General features: G+C 38.2%; 2 protein-coding genes across 6 annotated transcripts in view; both read right to left on the minus strand.

Annotated features, from left to right (window-relative positions):
* LOC135220005 (phospholipid hydroperoxide glutathione peroxidase-like) overlaps positions 1–19,315 on the minus strand; it is a 99,476-nt gene that overhangs the window by 13,981 nt on the left and 66,180 nt on the right. The window lies entirely within an intron of this gene.
* On the minus strand, positions 1,450–17,858 carry LOC135220177 (eukaryotic translation initiation factor 3 subunit F-like). Its single transcript, XM_064257465.1, has 6 exons — positions 17,748–17,858; positions 16,559–16,765; positions 10,858–10,960; positions 7,064–7,180; positions 5,143–5,276; positions 1,450–1,638 (listed from the first exon to the last, which is right to left on the minus strand). The coding sequence occupies exons 1-6, from the start codon at positions 17,856–17,858 to the stop codon at positions 1,549–1,551; spliced, it is 762 nt and encodes a 253-aa protein (XP_064113535.1). The 3' UTR covers positions 1,450–1,548.

Raw genomic sequence — 19,315 nt, forward strand, 5'->3', positions numbered from 1 at the left:
CATAAAAATCAGTATTTATTCACGAACACAACATGAAAAAATACAGTGAATAGTGAATGAAAAGTGTTGCTCTACGAAAAAAGAAGCGAATGTGAAAATTTTACAGTCCATAGAAAAAAAACGTGAATTGGTGGAAGTTCCTGGAGAAATGTGAAAAATATGTTCCACAAAAATCAGCAACAAAATTAAGCGTGGAAAAGTGAACCATGAAAGTGGGATAGTACTGTATTTTCATTGCAGCTTTTTTTCTTGTGTATACTGTATATATGAATTGCCTGTGGATTTTACAAAATATATTTGGGTTTAGTGTCATTACATATTACTGTTGTGATAACATCAGATGGGATTAACTTTTATATATAGCTATTAAACTTAACATACTAAAAAATTCTGCTAAAATGAGTAAGCTTTACATGTTAAAAAAACAATTGAATAGTAGTTACCTTCCTATAAAATAAAGCTTATCATTCATGTTTTCCATTTACAGCCTGCCATTGAAAAGGACCTGGAGAAGTATTGGTAGTACATTACAGTACTACCATAAGTATGTGGAGGTTTGAAAAGGGCAATTTTATGGTAGCTTGTGAAACTTAAATGGGTAAGTCATCAACTAGAGCAACCAGCAGGAGTTTGTTGAACATTTTGTGATGAAGGTACATAAGGAAACCAATTTTGGCTTTTGCACTGGAAGTTTGTGTGTTATACATTGCTCCTGCTGTTGAACTATTTGATAAGGCCAGTAAATCTTTTTTTTCCCATTTTATGAACAGAAACTTGAGTTTTGGTGTAGGTTTAATTTTGTTGTTAGTAATTGTGCCATAGTGTAGCATTATTATATTGAATCTGTCCAAGACCACGGTCTAGTCAGTATCAGGTATGATCAAAACTTTAAGTGGTTGGTCATTGACTCCCACATTGTAAATAACTTCATTGTCTAATGGAAATTTATTAATACTTGAGATTTGTTTTGACATTCAAGTTGCTACTGTTCTGCTAACTTTCCATCTGTGCATTACAACAAAGCAGAACCATGTAATAAAGTTAACAATTATTTTTATAATTTGATTTTGTATCTGAAAAAGTCCGAAAACAGCATTTTGCATACTGAGGTCATTTTATCTTGCCAATATGTTGAAAAACACCCTTGACTAAAACTTTATGTTTTCACTGAACAGTTACTCATTTATGTGATTTCCAACCTTTGGATCTCTAAGAGAGTTAAACCTAAAAAATATATCTGTACCTGCTGAATATATTGTATGAATTCCAACCTTTGGACCTCTTGAGAGAGTTAAACCTAAAAAATATATCTGTACCTGCTGAATATTTTGTATGAATTCCAACCTTTGGACCTCTTAGAAAAGGAGTTTCAAAAAATTTATCTACAAGTAGAATATATTGTATGAATTTTTTTTTTTACGGTACAAGGATATGTAAATAATACAAACATTCTCAAGTTACATTATATTTTGCCCTTTCCTGGGATACAGTAATGTTGCAGAGTGCTGCAAATACATTCATCTTGCTATTGGTACATCAGCAACCCCTCTACTGCGTAGCCACCAACATTGTTAATTTTTCATTTAGTCCAACATTCACCTTGGTAAGTTGAGACAGGTAAATTACCATAAGTAGATCCTGTGGAAAAAAAATTTTTCATTGTAATACTACTGTCACAAGCTGCTGGATCCAGTGATTACAGCTTTATTAAAAATAATTAAAATATTGAAAGATTGGTAGGCGTAAGCTCCCTAAATTGCAATTATTTATTTATTTTTTACGTAATTTGTATTTTCATTTTTCAACAAACTGTAGCTTCATATAGTCTGCATATGAGATGGACAGTACAAGGGTGGTACCCAGGTGGAGATGAGGGGAGAAAGGACCCTTTCTCCCCTCAACTAACATTAACTGTGTACGTGATACGTTGCACGTCCAGATACTACACGATTCATCACACGTCCTCCTTCCAGTTTCTTCTATGTCAACAGCCAGTTCAAGACCTTATTCCATCTTTCAAGAGTGTTGTTCTTCTGGCGGAAGAGATGACTACCTACCCGATGGTAATTCAGAACTTCTGTGCAATGCCTTTTGTCTTTAGCAAAAGACTGCCAGACGTCCTCCAGAACAAGTCGATGGATTTATTCAATCAAGCCATACGGCATTTATTGGGATTCAGACCTACTTTCTGGTTAGTTACTTGTCCCAGCCTAAGTGGTCGAGTTCTTAGCCTGGCATAACCTAGCTAGTCAATCCTGCCTTAACCATCTTAACCTAACCTAAGTGGTCGAGTCCTTAGCCTAGCAAGTGGTGAAGTTCTCAACCTAGTCTAGCTAGTTCGAAACTACTCTAACCATCTTCCTAGCCTAAGTAGTTGACTTCTTAGCCTTGCAAGTGGTCGGGTTCTTAGCCTAGCTTAGTATAGCTTAGTTAGTTGAAACCTTCCTTTCTGTCTTAGCTATGCCTAGGTTGAATTCAACCACTTAGGCATAGCTAAGACAGAAAAGAAGATTTGAACTAACTATGCTCGATACTAAGCTAGGCTAAGAAGTCAACAACTTAGGCTAGGAAGATGGTTAAAGTAGTTTCAAACTAGCTAGACTAGGTTAAGAACTCAACCACTAAGGCTAGATTAAGATGGTTAAGGCAGGATTGACTAGCTATAGTCGATTCATTTAAGGTAGATTCTTGTGCCTACGAGACGTTTGTTTGGCGGCCTCTGATTGGCTGGTACCGGGAGGTAGGCCGCTCGCTCAGTGTCTCATTATTTTCGTTTGTGGCTAAGAATACTAGCAATATGTTTATATTTCTTCATTAATCTCACCTGTTCTAGGCAGGGTGCTGTTAAGCGAAAACCACCATTAACAGAGAATTCTTTTCTTAACAGGGTGCTGAAAAGCTAAAACCAACATTAACAAACTTTGAATTATGGTGCCGATAACCGGTTAATGGCGGCACCTTCAGATGTGTTACAGTCCCATAACTCTATTATTGACAATTTATGGCGCCAATAACTGGAACTCGGTGCATTATGGCACCATAAATTGGCGATTTTAGTGCCATAAAACCAAGAAAATCAATTGCAAAAGGAAACCAGACAGGCAATTAGTGAAGTGGCATCTCTGGCAGAGGAAAGCGAAGCCAGGGGCTCTTGAGTTCTGAGTGGACGCCGCCGCCAGACTTCAAGGCCAGAAGCAGGGATCACAACTGTAGGGTCTGTAAAGAAACATAATATGCTCTCCCCCTGGAAAATTATATCTCGTGTACTGAGAGAGCATAAAGAATCATATTTATCAGTAAGAATAATGAGATGGGAGGGAGCCGTATGACTTGTGCCCCTACCCTCTAAAATGATGGGTAAGAGACGAGACGGGAATCGTACCTGGTCCTGCAAGCATACAGGGATCAATGCAATCAGAAATCATCCGCCACTAACATTCGTATTGAGTAAGTGCAGGATTACTCCTATGATAGAAAGCTGAATTCTAGCATATAAACCTTGTCTGCAACAAGAACCTCTACTGTCTTGAACATCCCTAATCACACAAATTCTGAAAGACAACATTACCACGTTCCCAGAAAATGTGTAACAAGATAAAATTAAAGGGAAAAGAAGCATTAATTTCTTAACACAAATGTTTCAAAAATATCTTCAATTTAACAAATGTAAAATGCTAAAGAACAAAATGTAGCTGGCCTTCTCTCCCTGAAGGGGCAATATCCCCTTATGAGAGACGGACCAGCATTCCACACAAGAGCCAATGCAAGGCTGAGGAAAAGGCAAGAAGCAGATCTACTGCAATATGCGTCTGTCCCAGAGGAACGTAAACCCAGGAATCCTGGAAGGCTGTCTTAAAAAACTTTGACACTCACAAGTCCTCTGGGCTTGTGTAAATATGAACAAACCACGGGCTTAGGTATAAAAAAACCATCTTTTGGGGGAGGAAAGCAAAGTGAAGGTTCACTCCCAGGCAGTCAAAGAAAGACTGATGCATTACTGGATTCATGTGCACTCTCGACGTACGCCACAGATTCCTTGCATTTACAATATTTGTTTTTAACTTATTGTTATGACCTCGGGTTTGATAACTATGAAAAATACTAATTGATTAAAAATTTGTCATTTTAAAGTGAATGATAAATACAGGATGGATAGGTTATATCCCTTCTCTCTGGTAAAAGTATCATGTAAGTTATAAGTCAATCTTGGTTACCATTTGGAGGCCAGTATGTTCAGGTGCCAGTATGCTCATATTTACCAGTAACCAACAAATCACTTTCTAATTCATCTAGTTCTTTTCTACTCTTTTTGTTATGTTCTCTTGGTAATGGCTTTACAATCTAAGGCAACAAAAATATTATCTACGCTAAGATCTGCCCATATCTAAAACTAGTTCTCCCTCTTCTACTAACTCATACATTTCAAACATTGAAAGAACTCTTTCTTTATTCATATTTTGCAGTCCAGAGCATATAATGTAATGCCATCTGTTACATTTACGTAATACTGTATATCGTTAAAACACTTCAGTTTACAGAATTGATGATTTACATACATCAATATTCAATCTGCTTCCAACATCTAAACATTTCTAAGATTATTTTATTTTGTTTTGTCAGCTGAATATTACATCACCTGCATACTGTAGCTCTGTGTTGCTAAATACCATTTCCCAACTGTGATAAACACTGAAGGAATCAAGTGCTGATGCTTGATGGATACCAGTACCATACAATTATCTCAAATTTTACTGATATACCTCCTGCATCAATTTTTTTGAGACCATTGCTTTGTTAATATAATGTGTTTGTTTTAGTTCTGAATTGAGTACAGCAATATTTTTACCCATCCCCTTTCATATGATAAGTACATTTTATATAATATAGCAGCAAACTTGCTAATTACTATAATGCAGAACACATTTCAGAATTATATGTCAAGATCAAGTAGTACTTCCAAAGATCATTAAAAAATACAAAATACACACATAACAAAAACATGAACACAGCAGATTTCCTATAATGAAGTACTAATTTGATTTGTCCGACCTCAGAATTCAAGGAAGTGTTTTGTATGCTGGGAAAAAATGTAAGACTTAAAAATTATATTTTAATTAAAATGAAAAATTAAGGAAATTTTACCTTCATGTTGGTGTTCAACATCTCTTCAAAATCATGTGCCGACATCTTGGGAACTTGATTAACCATTCTAGTAAGTTCACGTCCAATATAGTTATCGGCTGATACTTTTGTACTGAGCACATCTTCAACATAGGCTGAAATAAACAATAAAACATATATGATCAGATACTGAAGAGCTCTTTATAAATGAAATCCTCCAATACTGCTTGTACTGGAACCTGCAGAAACTTGTATTACTAAAGGTAAGAATGTCTACAAAAAGAAAACATTGGAGTGATTGATTTATAGGTTTTAGGTAGAATACCAAATACCAGAGCAACTAAGGCCATTCAGCACTGAAACTGGAATTGACAGTAAAAGGTTTGAAAGGAGTAACAGGAGGAAAACCGCAATTGCACTATGAATAAATTGTTAGGAGAGGGTGGAAAGTAAGATGAGGAAACGGAATATGAAAGGAGGTACAGTATAAGGAACGAAAGTGGCTGCAGCTAGGGGCCATAGGCACGCTGCAAAAAGCCTTAAGTAATGCCTACAGTGTACCGCATGTGGTCCACTGACAGCACTAACCCCCTATGGGGAGAAAACATAAGTGGAATCGTTCGTTACTGCTGTACTCAAGACCTTGAATCCAGTCACAACTTTCCTTGGGTCATCTGAAAGGTATCAGTATACATATTGACAATTACATATTTTTAATAAGGTATCACTTTCATTAACTTGAAATTTTTTTTAAGTATTCAATGAATTCTATTTCTATGACGTAATTTTCAGTTAGAAAAAGTTGGTGGGGTGAAAGTGGCACTGCAAAGAACCTATAGTAAAAATTCACATTTTTAATCCATTTTTATTTTTCCTAACATACAAACCTGAGACCTTTATGTTGGGAAGATTCTCCTGCACAGCTGGAAAATGGTAATGAAAAAATTCTGTCATATGACCAAGGCATGGCGGAGGAACACTAAAAAAATTGGGGCAGAGAGTTGGAGTAACTTCCGCACTCTTGCCTCCCAGCATCTCGTGATGTTCTAGTGATCTTGTACCAAGGAAAAATGAGTGAGGGGTGGCCAAGGTGGGCTATAAATATAAAGGCCTCATGTTTGTATTGATTGGGAGACTTACTTGTTGGTGGAAGGAAAAATAAGCCACTACCAAATTCACGGGGGTGTCTGGTACATATCCCCCACGAATATGGGGGGAACACTGTATCTGATATATTCAAGCATAATGTTCTTAGAACAATTCCCTACATTCCTCACATCTAGTTCCAAGATCACACTCGGTCCCCTGCAGCAGGTACAAGCTGAATGTTGATCTACTTTGAATTCTAACATCCTGCTTCCACCAAAATCATTCCTTCATAGCCTGAAGTTACTGGTTTTGCTTCCGGTGGAAGATATCCTAAGAAAATTAAATTACAATACCATAAACAGGTGTAAAACAGCCAAACTTCATAGAATAGTACCAAAAATCACCTAACTGCAATGGCGGCAAGGAGAATTCTGACAAGATCTAAAACATTTGAAACACACCTGGTGATGAACAGGTAATCAGCGCGGAGATATAGTTAACTTTAACAGTAGGTAAGATTCATCACAAATAATACTTCATTAAAGCAAAAAATTAAACAGAACAGATGATGCTAGGACTCAAAAAATTGTAACTAATAAAAGCACTATTGTAAATCATTTAAGCAAAGGAATATAAGTAAATCATGGCATACAGTTGCGATAACTGTCAGGGGTAAAGCTGCCTACACTACCATGAATATACATATACAAAACTGTACTTAGGATCAGTTTGTGGGTTAAGGGCTTTATACATCCTACTGTACTTTACCAATAATCTCAATGAAATTCTTTCTATTTCTTATTATCTTATTCATTTAGTCATACTCCTATTTTCTATACCAATTAGTACTTACAAATAAGGATATCAAGGGTAGCCTCCATGCTTTGAGTTGCTTCAGAAATCTGATTAAGATCCGTTGTGGGTTCAACCAAACGCTGTCTGTTGTATTTACTCTTCTGTGTTACATTAGCTAGAAAAAATAAGAAATACAATATAATTTTCAATACCAAATAAGGTACTTGGATAAGTAACCAGTTAAAGACATATGTAATGGTACAAAAACATCTAAAGACAGCTGTTAACAATTTACTGAACAATTTGTGAATAGTACCTAAACAAACTGTACACTCCCATGCCTATTTAATACTTATATGAATGATTTCATTGTAAAAATAAGCAAAATTTCATTAAATATTTAAATAATATTCTATTTGTTTATTACTTTATAGAATAGACATTGAATTCTTAATCATTTGTAGTACAAAATTGATGAGAATCATGATCCATGGATTATATTCCATGAAATGAAAAATTGTTCCAGTAAAGAAAGCTAAAGAAAATTGTCGTCTTCCTGAGATTTCAGTAGAATGAAAAAATTCAATCAGTTTAAGTACCCTACAGCACAACATTGCAAGCTTTAGACAAAATTAAAAGTAGACGTAGATATTACACTATTTTGAAGATTTTGAGATTTTCTCCTGCTGATCGTGTAATAAATAATCAGCCCTCTACAGGAATCAAGTCTTTTCTTGATTTACTTTTAGAGATGCCAAGCACTGATGATACCTCATAAACATACACCTCTTGTTGAGATTCTCATACTGTGGAAAGGATGTCTCAGAGTTGAACAATTTATCAAAACTAATTGTGCAAGATTTGGTGTGAAAGACTGTACCTTTCTGATAGCCAAATGCAATGGTATTCATGAAAATTTCAAATTTATCATGAAAAAGCTACATTCCTTCATTGATGTAAGTATATCTCTCTTTACCAGAAAAAATTATTATTTATCCTAAGATGGATTTACTTGATAAAGAAAGGCATGTGGTTACAGACAATTGGTATACAGACATGATTGATGGTATCTCTCCACACGAGACTAGCAGAGAAGGTTGTGCAAGGGTGGAATCTTTATCAGCCACTCAACTTGGTTCCACAAGGAGCTACTAGGGTCATCCTAAGACTTTGAAACCCTTTATACACTGTTCAGGACAGTATTTACAGAGGTGCTGTACACTAACCCAAACAAGGAACAAAGAGCAGCAATACCTTCTTGTAAATACTTCTTGAAGGAACTTGCATGACTCAGGATGTACTGGTAAGAGGAATACATTTCTGCATGTCTACCACAAGTCTGACCATTCTTTGGAAAGGCACTAAAACCATGATGGAAAACCAAAAAGTATGAAGACAGACACTTCCTGTAATTCAGTCTCAAAATGTCCAAGAATGACTGCCTATCACCAATTGCTTATGGAGTTAGGAAAGACAGAGGTAAAATCTCATTGAATTACCACCTGGTTCATTCATTTTCTCTATACACAACTTCCTACTAAAAATCTAGAGACCTGCTGAAGAAGATAAAGGAACAGGTATAAGTAGGAGACTAAACCAGTGGTGGATAACCAAAAAAGAATCACGACCCCTTCACCGTCTTCACCAAGTTAGGTACTGGTCCAAGTCTCTCCAAGCATGCCAGGAGGTTGCAACTGTCAATCTACTAGAACCTGAGGTCTGCACTTATCCCCAAAATGTATAAAACAAGACTGTACCAATACATAGTCCCTTATTGCTTTTACCTGAGCTGCATAGGCAGACAGGAAACAAAGGTGTCCTCACTTCTTCCAGAATGAGTTATTATAAGAATGAGGACATTACACTGCAGCATTATAAATGATTAACTCTTTTCTTCACTAAACTCCTGCTGGCGACAAAACCTTCAACTTGGCTTCATAAACTCACTAGGTTGGCGCCTCCATTTCCCTAAGCAGATGCAGAGATGAGACAACGTATTGAGTTAAACAGCATGCCCAAAGCACCTGTCAGTCTCAAGTTCGACTCCCCACAGGAAAGAGAAAGAAACTAAACCTCCTACTAAAGATGGTTAAAGCGCCAATAAGCTCTTGTATCGCAAGAGGTGGTCTTCAGCTCTCCGCAACTTCATAAAAAACAAGAATATAAGCTATGGCAGAGCTAAAGGGAGCTTTATGAAACACGTTCTAATAAAAGGAAAAAGTTTAGGTTCTCTTCTCTAAGTATTTAAAGGCACTGAAATGCACTAAGACAAGAGAGACATATTCTCTTTGCGGCCTCTTTTCTCAACTAAATGAGGATACAGCGAAGCGTAACGTTGCAATAAACGCCAACCAGATCGAAGGAGTTTCTCCAATTCAAACTCTCCTTCTGCCAGAGGGCAACAGGAGGAGACAGCTGCCAACAAGAAGTAAACAAAAGAGCCTAAAAGATTGGTCTTCTTCGCAACACTTAGCGACAGGAAGTGACACTTGTTGATAGAAGGCGACAGCAGCCAAGTAATGTATCGCATCCACAACTCAATGAAAGGGATACAGTCTTAACTGACTCACAGGCTCGGCTTCATCCACCTAGTCAACTGAGGGAAAGAAAATAAGACGCAAAAGAAAATAGGAAAGATTGGGAGTTGTGGGAGAGGAGTTACGATGACTCTCCCACCTCGTCTGAAAGCGAGTGAACATAGTACTACTTGAAAGCATTCCTATATGACACGTCGTTAGAAAGCTCTGAAGCTAGAATAATACCTAGCTGGGAAAGAACCTTAGATACTATTAACATTGTAGACTTGAAAGACAAACATTAATCGAATCAGTAGTAAGAGATTTGCTGATAGCCGAAGAAAAAGGAGGCAAAGAAAGAACACAAGCATTTCGATGAGGAAAGGAGGAATAGGCTAGCAGACATGAATTTAGAATGACCAAAACATGAGAGGTCGGTTAAATCATCTATTGAGTTGACATAATCGGAATACAATGAACTCGCCGTATTTGTGGACTCTGGATTCGCGGACTTATGTGGTCACAGATTTTTTTCTATTATTAGCGGAAAATTCGCCTATTCACAGTATTTTTCTATGAGAAATATCAGCAAACTTTTTTTTTTTTTTTTTTTTTTGTATCAATTCCATCATTAAATGCACTTTTTGTGATAAAACTATAAAAAAACAGGTATAAATATTTTTAGTGGGTTATTTCTTGAGTTTTATCTAATAAAATGGGCAGTTTTAAGGCGTTTCTATAGGGGTTTCAACTATTCACAGGGGGTCAGGTACCCATCTCCCACGAATATGGGGGAACACTGTATGTAAAACTCTCTACAGACACATTATCATCTCAATAAAACTGTCTATACCTATATTATAATTCCATGCATACTATCACCTCAAACTAGGTGCTGATAACAGCAGATTGTGTATATGGAATGAAGACCAACTTTTACCAAACCGTTCTTTAGACGAATGCGTTAAACGAGAATCAGACTTTGAAAGGGGTGAAGTAGGTATTGGAGAGTACAGAACCCCATCATCCCAAGAATTGACCTGGTTCCATGGTAGCTAGTGGAGTAACCTAATCTATATACATGTACCCAAAGATGAATAGAACTGGCTGATTGACAATTATGGCATAAAGAAGACCTATTTTGCCTGCTTCATAATACGTATTCAACATTTCCTTAGAAAGAAGTAAACATTCAATCTTGTTCCCACTGTATTCCTGTATAATATTCCAGGTCTTAACAAGTGAAGCATCATAAATTAAAAGCTGTTCACCTCTACCACAGCTCAACTCTACTATACATTAATTACCAGTAATCAATAATAATGTCACCACTTACTGCCAACAATCTCAGGTGAATAAGATATTACTTCAACAGGAATAGGAGCAAACATGGTTCCTGGGGTACGTCCTGGCACTCCCATGCTAGCACTAACATAACCCTGCAAGAAAATAATCATATGGCTAGTGTATCCTTTATTTCTAAAAAACCATGTAGCAAGTCTGTGCAAGGATTCCACTGCATGCAAAGAGAGCTCAAAATAAAATATGTACCTAAAGTTAGGAGCTAATCCTTAACAGTTATTATGAGGGCCTTTCAAAATGCAACAATTCAAACTATGGCATATTAATTAAAATTTATATGAACGTAGTATAAGGAACTATGGTTTGTGGTTCAAGCAGTAAAATAAAACATAACATTTTACAAAACTTAACCCTGTAATAACTTTACACAACTAAGAAGGGAGATCTGAAATTATGATTTTCCTCAAATGCAATTGGATCCACATTATAATCTAGTACAAATTATTATGAAATTGAACTTTCTAAAATATTTTGTTGAAATACAGTAATTTTTAATTTTTAATGTACTTAAGTATAAACACCAGAGCCTTTTTTGTATAAATATTCCTCAGTGCAAGCTGGAATTGATTCTGAAACTTAGTAGCTAGCCAGTCAACTATGGTGAAGTTGATGAGCTGGGAGCACCCACCACTCAATACAATCACAAAAGACTTCTCCCCTCAGCATCAAGGAGAAAGTGGGGTGGCTTAGGTGGGTAATAAGACAAAAGGTTTGTATACCCTGGAAAATACAAATTACTTGCATAATGTTCTCTTGGTTGTCCCTACAAAAATACAAACCATTATCATTTATGTAGGAGAGAGGTTGTTTCTGTCAACTTACTAGAAGTTGAAAACTACCCAGGTATGTCACAATCCAAGTCATGAAATTTAACATATGAGAAGTAACTCTTGTAAACTTCAACTCAGTCAGAGTTGGATGTTTGTTCAGCCCAGAGAAAGTACCTAGTCATGCCAGCCTTATTTAGTGTGCAGGTCACCCACTGGTGGCCTAACATCATGCTCCCAAAGCCTGGGAAACCTATTCATTCACAGTCCTGCAGGACTGATGAGAGAAAGCAGAAGATAATGAGAAGGACAAGGCAGTGCTCAACTACAATGAGGAGGAGAAGTACGGAGTCGTGGCCAATGCTGTTAGGGTATCTGCCATGGTAGTAGGAAGTATTTTGCTTGATTGCTGGATAGAAGGGAACTCACTACTCTGCTGATCAGGATGTTAATCTGATCTAAAGCAACACAAGCAAGCTGCAGTCACAGTAGTTGAAAAATCTGCCTCATCTCCTGAATGAAACCTTGTGCAAGGTCTGCTGACAATAGGATTTAACAAAAGAGAAGTGGGTACTTCTTTCTGAGATTACTAAACCCACAAATAATCTCTGCTCCAACTTTACTGACAAGGTTCTGAAATGAGAAAAACCTCCAGGATTACATATATTCCTTAAACCAGGAGCTGGACTCTTTCTCTAAAGAGAATCTGAATAACTTATTTGGCCTGGTCAGCTCTCTTGGACCGTGGACATGAACAATCAGACCTAATGGTGCTGACAGCCCTTGCACCTCAACCCCCCAAAGAATGATTTACAGTACTAGTTCTAACCACTTGAAATCATGGTCCACCAGCCAGTAGATGTTCTCACTATAATTATTTCATGTTAACTTGTAATCTCTCAAAATTACAGTTAATAATCCATAAACTTCTGCATAACAAATCAAAACTGAGCTCATTCCTGCGAACAGGTTCACTTTCACCAGCACACACATACACCAAGACTTGAATGAACTGTAACACCTCTTATGGGTGCCATATAACAGAAAACTGCTGTGTGATTACTATCTGCACATGCTTGGTTCAGCACCACAAACACACCAAAAAAGGTAGGCATGACTCAATGCAAGCTTAAAAAAGATGGTAGACATGACTCAACAATGCAAGCTTCATATTACACTTACCAGTTGAATGCAGTGAGTTGTGGATATCCCATTGAAGTAATAGGATTCCTAACTGGTCGTCTGTTCTGTGGAGCTGCCTATGTCCAGTAAAATTTAACTAACAGAGGCTACAGGAGAGCAGGTACCTATAGTGCTACTACGTAAAAGCAACTCCAAAGCAGTTTTTTATCACTATCTCTATTATGGAAATGTGTATAAATCTGACATTCATAGAAGTGGATCATTTTAGTTTTTTGTTTTCTTATATATATGTAATTCTTAGTGACTTAAGCCTATATAATTTTTGTCCTCACTCTCATTCACCCTTTTGCTGATTAGTATACTTTGATAATTGTACTAAAGTTAATTGTAAATATTTACTGAAAGCCATTAGAATATTGGATACAATTTGTTTCTGTTAATGATTGTAATGTAAATTTATTGTATTGAAGAATGCAAATGAGTTGTTTGAATGGTAATTGAATGGTTGAAGGACCGTTGCATTTACATTTGTTTCTCCCATTACGAAAGGTGAGGTCGAATGGTGTAACTCTGATCCTAGAGGGAAAAGCTTTGGATATGACTGCAAGAGAGGATCGGTCCTCGATTTGCTGGATATGTTGGATGGTATTACATTGGTGTACCTGCTGGATGGTCTCTTATTTGGATGTTATTGGGATAACTCATGGATTTTGTACAGTAAGCATTGCTGGCCAGCACACTGGGTAGTTCGCTTATACCCCAGTATCTGGATACGTATTGCCCACTGATTATGTAGTATAGAGGCAGTTCTTGGTTATCGGCAGGGTGCTGATAAGCAAAAACCGTGATTAACTGAAACTCAGCAATTTATGTTTCTGTTAATGATTGTAATGTAAATTTATTGTATTGAAGAATGCAAATGAGTTGTTTGAATGGTAATTGAATGGTTGAAGGACCGTTGCATTTACATTTGTTTCTCCCATTACGAAAGGTGAGGTCGAATGGTGTAACTCTGATCCTAGAGGGAAAAGCTTTGGATATGACTGCAAGAGAGGATCGGCCCTCGATTTGCTGGATATGTTGGATGGTATTACATTGGTGTACCTGCTGGATGGTCTCTTATTTGGATGTTATTGGGATAACTCATGGATTTTGTACAGTAAACATTGCTGGCCAGCACACTGGGTAGTTCGCTTATACCCCAGTATCTGGATACGTATTGCCCACTGATTATGTAGTATAGAGACAGTTCTTGGTTATCGGCAGGGTGCTGATAAGCAAAAACCGTGATTAACCGAAACTCAGCAATTTATGGCACCTATGGTACCAAGTTTTGGTTAATGGCACCTCTGTTAGGTATGTTATGGTGCCATAACTCTTTTATAAGGTGCTGATAACAGAAACTTGGCTCATTATGGCACCATAAATCACCAATTTTACAGTGCCTGAGAAGCGCCACAAAACCGGATTGCCATTAACCGAGTCCGCCGATAACCGGGACTGCATGTACTAAAATACGTAAGCAATATAACCCCAATCTTGTGGAGATGGACAGTTATTGTTGGTATGGCTCAAAGACCAAAACCAACGAAATGTTTCATTGAGCCTTGGTTTGATTCAGGATAAGGCTAGGCAGTTGTATGAGGCAGTTGTGCAGAAGAAAACGGAAGGCAGTGAAACTGAACCATTTGTACCCAGCAGAGGCTGGTTTGATAGTTTCAAGGTTTGTGGCAAATTGCACAACCCCACATGCAGGGTGCCGTGAGGCTGCTAGTGCAGATGATGTAGCAGCAGAAATATTTCCTAGTTGTCTTGCTGAAATCATCAAGGAAGGAGGGTATACTGCTGACCAGGTTTTTAATGTAGATGAGACTGGCTAATTTTGGAAATGTATGCCTAGTTGTACCTACATATCCAAGGAGGAGAAGAATTTAAGGTCCTGCATGGTGTTGGACAATGTCCCTGGTCACTCGAATAATTTGGGTGAGATTTATCTTGAAGTGGAGATAGTCTACCTTCCACAAAACACTACATCACTTCTACAACTGATGGACCAAGGAGTCATTGCTAACTTCAAGGCTTACTACACCAGGAGGACATTTTGCCATGTCCTCAAGGTCACTGAAAATAGCAGTGCCAAGTTGGATGCCAAGCAAGTCTGAAAGGGCTACAGGATATTATTAGATATTCTCAAGAACACTGAGGCTGCTTGGAACGAGGTCGAGAAATCCAATTTAAATGGGGCCTGGAAGAACCTGTGTCCAGATTTTGTAATGGACTTAACAGGCTTTGAGAGGGAAGTGTCTTGATGCTGTGAGAAGGGAGATTGTTTAGTATAGCAAGAAGCTCAAATTGGAGGTGGAAGCTGAGGATGTGAACGAACTGCTGGAATCCAATAGAGAAGAATTGTCAGCAGAGGATCTCATTGAGTTGGAAAAGTAGATGATTGATGAGGAGGAAGAGGCACCATCCCGAAGCCCAGGGCATTAAATGCCAAGCTCATCACAAGCTTTGGCCCACCTTGAGCAAGGACTGGCAATGATCAAGGAACAGGATGCTAATGTGGAAAGGTTCACAAAGTTTCAGAGTAATTCAAGATGCTCTCACCTTTCACAAGGAGACTGTAAAGGGCCCCATACACTGAACAATTGTATGAATGCTCGTCTGAACTAAAGAAATCAGGCCCAACAGCAGTGTTGTCTCAACAAAGAGTAGGTGGCAGAGCCCCTTCACCACTCAAGTACTATACCCTAGGGGAGAAAGCACTCCCAGTAGATAGCAAAATAGGAAATGAGAGAACTCCAAACTGCACTCGCTGCAGAGCTCAGTTTAACAGTTGCCTTGCAGGGGAAGCACAAGTGCATGCCTTCCCCCTACAAAAGGAAAAGTACCTGTGAGTCAACTGTCAAGGGAGACAAGATATGCCCACAAGAATGCCAACATCCTTTATTAAGGAAAAAATATTAGAGAAAAAAATAAATAAATAAAGTGAAGGAAATTAACCCAACTAATCAGCAACATTCAATGACAGCAAGAAGAGAGAGCCTAGCAAGACATCCACTCTGCACGTTAACAAGAAAAAAAAAGGGACTAGTGATGTAAGGTAAGTGAGGGGTATTCCAAAACTCATCTCCCTATAATAACAAGTTAACAACCTAGTTACCAAGTTCAACAACTGCTCCAGCTTGCACTAAGGATGCTCCTATATAAAAGGCTATGGCTTTTATTTCTGTAAGAACAAAGAACTACAAACATCTGTCTTTGATTGCCCGCCATTTGTAAAAAAAAAAAAAAAAGTTTACGTATACTTTTTGCCATTTTTACAAGGGCTTTTTTTTTTATTTACATATACAGGTAGTCCACGGCTTACAACAGGTTTGGCTTACGACGTTTGGAGGTTACAATGCTTTTCAATTATATTCATCAGAAATTATTTCCAGGTTTACAACGCATGTTCCAGGGTTACAAACGCCAATCTGGCGGAAGAACTATGACTCCAAAAATGCAAAATAATCAATATTTTAAGTTTTTTTTATGAAAAATGTAATAATAATGCAGTTTACATAGTTTTTAATGCACTCAAAGCATTAAAAGTATGGTTTTCAAAGGATTTTTCATGATTTTCCAGCTTACTACGATTTTTGGCTTACGATGCGTCTCAAGAACGGAAACCCCGTCATAAGCTGGGGATTGCCTGTATATACAAAAATATACAAAAAAAATTGCTAAACATAAAAAAAACAGGCCTAGAATTCTTGATCTTACCTTGATATTCATTCTCCCTCCATGAAGTGTTGTATCCACAGTGAGATGTATGGGATTGTTAGTGACACGTGAGTAATAGTCATGAATGAGCAGAGAATGATCAGTGATCTCATGGCCAGTTGCCCACCAACCTACAATCACCTCATTAGGGTTAACCTTACGATGGAGCTCATACATGTCTTTTGCAAAGTCCAGTTCCACAGCAACCTGAAATTGGAAAGATGTTAGTTTTCCCTATATAATCAAAATTAGCTCAAGTGAATCAAAGGTCTGAAGGACAATTTTAAAAAAATTCATTCATGGCATATGTTACTGAATGCCTATAAAACTTCAAAGACCTGGAATTATTAGTAAAGTTATTAATAATAATGAGAGCAGAGATGAGAGAGAGAGAGAGAGAGAGAGAGAGAGAGAGAGAGAGAGAGAGAGAGAGAGAGAGAGACTCACTAATGAAGGTGTTTCCAGAGTTACTGAGACTAATGAAATTGCAAAAATTACTTCTTTATAAAATTTTTATATATACTTACCCAGTAATTACACAGGTATCAGTTTTCCACATATGGCAGCCTTAATTCAAATACATATCCCAGGTAGTGTTTCGATTGCTCAGTGTAAGTAGGTATTCCCCAACAGCAATATTAGAAATAACTTAACTAACCATCAAATTCTGTTTTATGCACAATGTCCATTAGAGGGGAGGAGGGAGGGGTCCGATCATGCAATTACTGGGCAAGTATATACATAAAACTTTATTTCATTATGTAAATTTCACTTTTATATAAGTGACTTCCCCAGTAAATAATTACATAGCTGATTCTGAATTGAAAGAATTGGATCATGAATAAATTCTACGTCAAAATATTAAGTCATGTAAGGAATTTGAAATAGAAAAGTTGCTAACATTGCATACAATGCTTGTCATTTCTTATCAGTTAAGAGAGCTACTGCAAGTGGATACGTACTGCCTCTGGTTGGTGCTCATCTTAACTCATAGTGGTGTGGTGGTATACCTACTTAGGGGGAACTTTGCAGTGAGGGAAGTGTTCCAATGGCTAGCAAAGCATGATAGGTGCTTTCCCATGGCCCTGAGCTCAGCACCAAATGAAAAACACCCAGACAACACTGACACCTACACTGAAGTAAAGAAAACCCATCCACTGAGAGTTGTGGGTTTCCAGGTACGTCGTACCCACTGGCTCTCCAAACTCAACAGCTTACTGAAAAGGTGAAGAGACAGTAGGAAAACATCCTGTGTTTCCTTCTGCAATGCCATGCCACTCACTAAAAATGGTCTCGACATACTGGAAAATTTTGACACTGTTTAAGCTCTCATAAAAATGGTAAGAAGCAAAGATCCCTTACACTTCCACTTGCCACAACTACCTAGGTTATTAATGATCCTCTGGTTATGATTCAGCTCAGGGAATTCCTGAAAAACTTCAACTGGACAGAGAGCTCTCTATAGGCAATCCTCAGTTATCAGCAGGGATTCTGTTTCGATAGATTGCTTGACAATACAGGCAGTCCCCGGTTATTGGTGGAGGTTCCGTTCTCGATGGGGTGCTGATAAGTGAAACCGGTGTCCATTACTCAAACTCAGCGATTTTATTTGTGCTAATATGAGGTTAATGGTGCCTCTAAGTATGCTATGGCACCTTAACTCTATTATTGGCACCTTATGGAGCCGATAACCAAAAATTGGCTATAAATTGACAAGTTCATGGCGCTGGACAAGGCATAAAATCAGATGGCTATTTACCAAGTCCTGTAAGCGAAAATCGCCGATAACTGAAAATTGCATAACTGAAAATTGGCAATTTTCAGTGCTTACTGGCACTGATAACCAGTTAATAGCACCTCTGTTAGGTATGTATCGGCACCAATACTCTATTATCAGCAGCGATAACTGGAAATCAGCACATTTCGGCACAAAAATTTTCTATGCTAGAGAAGCCCTATATAACCGGATCGCTGAAAACTGAGGCTGAAAATAACTGGGGACTGCCTGGGCTACTTCTGAGCTGGGGAGCACTACTGGGCGCTTGCAGCAAGAGCTGGAGCCAGACTGTATCTGGCACCAGACGAGCTGGGTGCCAGGTGAGCTATTGGCTCAGGAGCTTGTGGACACTCAAAGCATGAGTTGGTGCCAGGTTGTGGCCTGGCACAATAGAAGCTGGGTGCCAGGAGAGCTAGGGGTTCTAGAGCTGGCAGACACTCGGAGTATGGCTGGTGCCAGAGGAGCTGGGTGCCAGGAAAGCTAGGAGTTTGGGAGCTAGTGGATACTCGGTGCATGAGCTGGCACCAGAGGATCTGGGCACCAAGCGAATTAGGAGATCGTGAGATGTCGGGTGCTCCTGGAAATCAAGGAAGTCTGTAATGATCTGGAAAAAAGGAGAAAAAAATGGATCCAGATCTCGGATGGGACATTGAACTTGGCTAAAATACCCAAGGGTAACAAGCAATCCGAGTCAATTTCTTCCTTGCTTGGATGAGTGAAGGACTTGACAGAGGGACAGAAATCTGGAAGAAATCTAGCCCTGTGCTTAAACCTGAGTTAAGCATAGCTCTATTACTCGTAAATGGAGGAGAACTAGAGAACCTAGACTTGCTCAGTAAAGAGGTAATCTGCCATTCAAAACCTTTTCAACTGACCATCCCCTGGACTGCTTGGAAGGCCTGTCTGGGCAAGAGCAAGACAACCTTGTTGGTATCTCATGAGGGGGAGGTTGACCAAGGAGAAACAGTTGGGGAAGACCC

Source organism: Macrobrachium nipponense, chromosome 1 (genome assembly GCF_015104395.2).
Source record: "Macrobrachium nipponense isolate FS-2020 chromosome 1, ASM1510439v2, whole genome shotgun sequence".
Classification (NCBI taxonomy): Eukaryota; Metazoa; Arthropoda; class Malacostraca; order Decapoda; family Palaemonidae; genus Macrobrachium; species Macrobrachium nipponense.